General features: G+C 42.8%; 1 protein-coding gene across 1 annotated transcript; it reads left to right on the forward strand.

Moving 5' to 3' along the window:
• Nucleotides 1–47: 47 nt before the first annotated feature.
• Nucleotides 48–1,571, forward strand: LOC111663039 (ubiquitin-conjugating enzyme E2 S-like). The gene is made up of 2 exons (XM_023417092.2): nucleotides 48–806; nucleotides 901–1,571. The coding sequence occupies exons 1-2, from the start codon at nucleotides 648–650 to the stop codon at nucleotides 1,270–1,272; spliced, it is 531 nt and encodes a 176-aa protein (XP_023272860.2). The 5' UTR covers nucleotides 48–647; the 3' UTR covers nucleotides 1,273–1,571.
• The last annotated feature ends 309 nt before the right edge of the window (nucleotides 1,572–1,880 follow it).

Genomic DNA, 1,880 nt, shown 5'->3' on the forward strand with positions numbered 1-1,880 from the left:
CGTGCATTAATGTATCAGTTTTTCATTGTAGAAAATATTCTTCTCCATGGCTCCTTCAAGATTTATATTATCGTGCTTTATTTTTGGGGTGTTGCAAATCATGTGAGAAGCATAACCCACTCTTACCACACAGACAGTCCATGCTGTCTTGTAACTATGAGCTCACTGCTTCAGACCTTGTTATTGTTAAGTGACACTTGTACACATTTCGTTAACTCCTCCACAGAGGACCCTCTCTGCATCAGTTTGACTTAATGGCTACTGATACTAGTACTGGTATCAGAACAAAGTACAGCCAATACTGTCGTATTGCTTTCCTCAGTCCAAGGACGGTGTACTTATAAGCTATTGCGGATAATGTATTCATTATTTTCGAGAAGCAATAGAGTACATTTGATAAGGTCATGTGTTCATTAGAGTTTTCATTAGAACCAGAATATTTATGATTAAGTCAAGGAGTTTGAACTAATGATCTATGACTGGCTTGGATGTAATATTTTTCTGTTTTTGTTAGTTGACTCAGTTGCCGCTCTATGACCCTCTTTCTTTTTATGGAGCAAGTTTGGCACAGTGAGGACATACTGTTCATGTGATGAATTCTTTATGCTTTGACAGAGGGAACTCCATTTGCTGGTGGCATTTTCCGAATGCGACTGGTCCTTGGGAAGGACTTCCCTGCGGTTCCACCCAAGGGGTATTTCCTGACCAAGATTTTTCACCCCAACGTGGGTCACAAGGGAGAGATCTGTGTCAACGTGTTGAAGAGGGACTGGAAGGCAGAACTCGGCCTCAGACATGTCTTACTTGTAAGATGAACCATCAGTCTTCGTTATTCTGAGTATTGACATTGTTTCTTCCACTATTTTTTACATTTCTGTCTTCTCCTTTATTTCCCCACAGACAATCAAGTGTCTTCTCATCCATCCGAACCCAGAGTCGGCTCTGAACGAAGAGGCCGGGCGTTTGCTGTTAGAGGACTATGCAGAGTATGAGTCCCGTGCTCGTCTGCTCACAGAGATCCACGCAATGGGCGGGCCCGGCGGGACTTCTGGGGCTCCTCAGGACCCTAACGATGGCCCACAGCCAAAGAAGCACGCAGGTGACCCCACAAAGAGAGCGGGACCCAGTGCAGCAGCTGTGCCAGCAGCTCTGGGTAATGGCGCTAATGGAGCCAGTACCACCACCAGCAATAGCAACAGTAGTAGTAGTAGCACTAATAATGTAGCAGGGAAAAAGAAAGCAGATAAAAAGCGTGCATTGAGGCGACTTTAATACCTCAGTGAAATTTTCAGTGTGTGTGTAATGTGTGTGTGTGTGTGTGTGTGTGTGTGTGTGTGCGCGCGCAAGAGTGTGTAAATATAAATATTGAAGTGTGCTGACGATGTTTTTGTTCCCTTTTTTTCTGACTCTTTCTACCACCAATCCAGACTATCCACTTTGTACTCATACCTTAGCCTTTGTTTTGCCACCAGTTGGCATTACAGGTTTGTTAATTGTTTCCATACCTAAAGACGTGATGAAAAATATTTGTTCCCTCTTTTAAATGAACGAATACACTTTCACTGCGAAAATTATGCCATCATTTGTATTCTTCCCTCGGCCGTCTTCAGAATGAATGACACAGGGAATGGTTTTCACTGTGTAAAACGTGGCCTCTAATGTCTGTCCTTTAATGAAACATAACCTCAGACTTGATAGCAGCTCCTTTTTAAAGTATTTCTTGGTAAATACTGCTGTGATGGTACTGTGTACTGCTCAGCCAGGCTCACTCTTGAGTCTGAACCAAGATGTTACTTTAATTAAAGTCAGGTTTTCAAATTGAGCTCAAAGGAAATAATGGTGGAAGTTGCCAAACAATTATGCAAGAAGTCACAATTGGG

The sequence above is a fragment of the Seriola lalandi genome, unplaced genomic scaffold (assembly GCF_002814215.2).
Source record: "Seriola lalandi dorsalis isolate HSWRI2012SDOR001 ecotype SW California unplaced genomic scaffold, Sedor1 jcf7180002000824, whole genome shotgun sequence".
Taxonomy (NCBI): domain Eukaryota; kingdom Metazoa; phylum Chordata; class Actinopteri; order Carangiformes; family Carangidae; genus Seriola; species Seriola lalandi.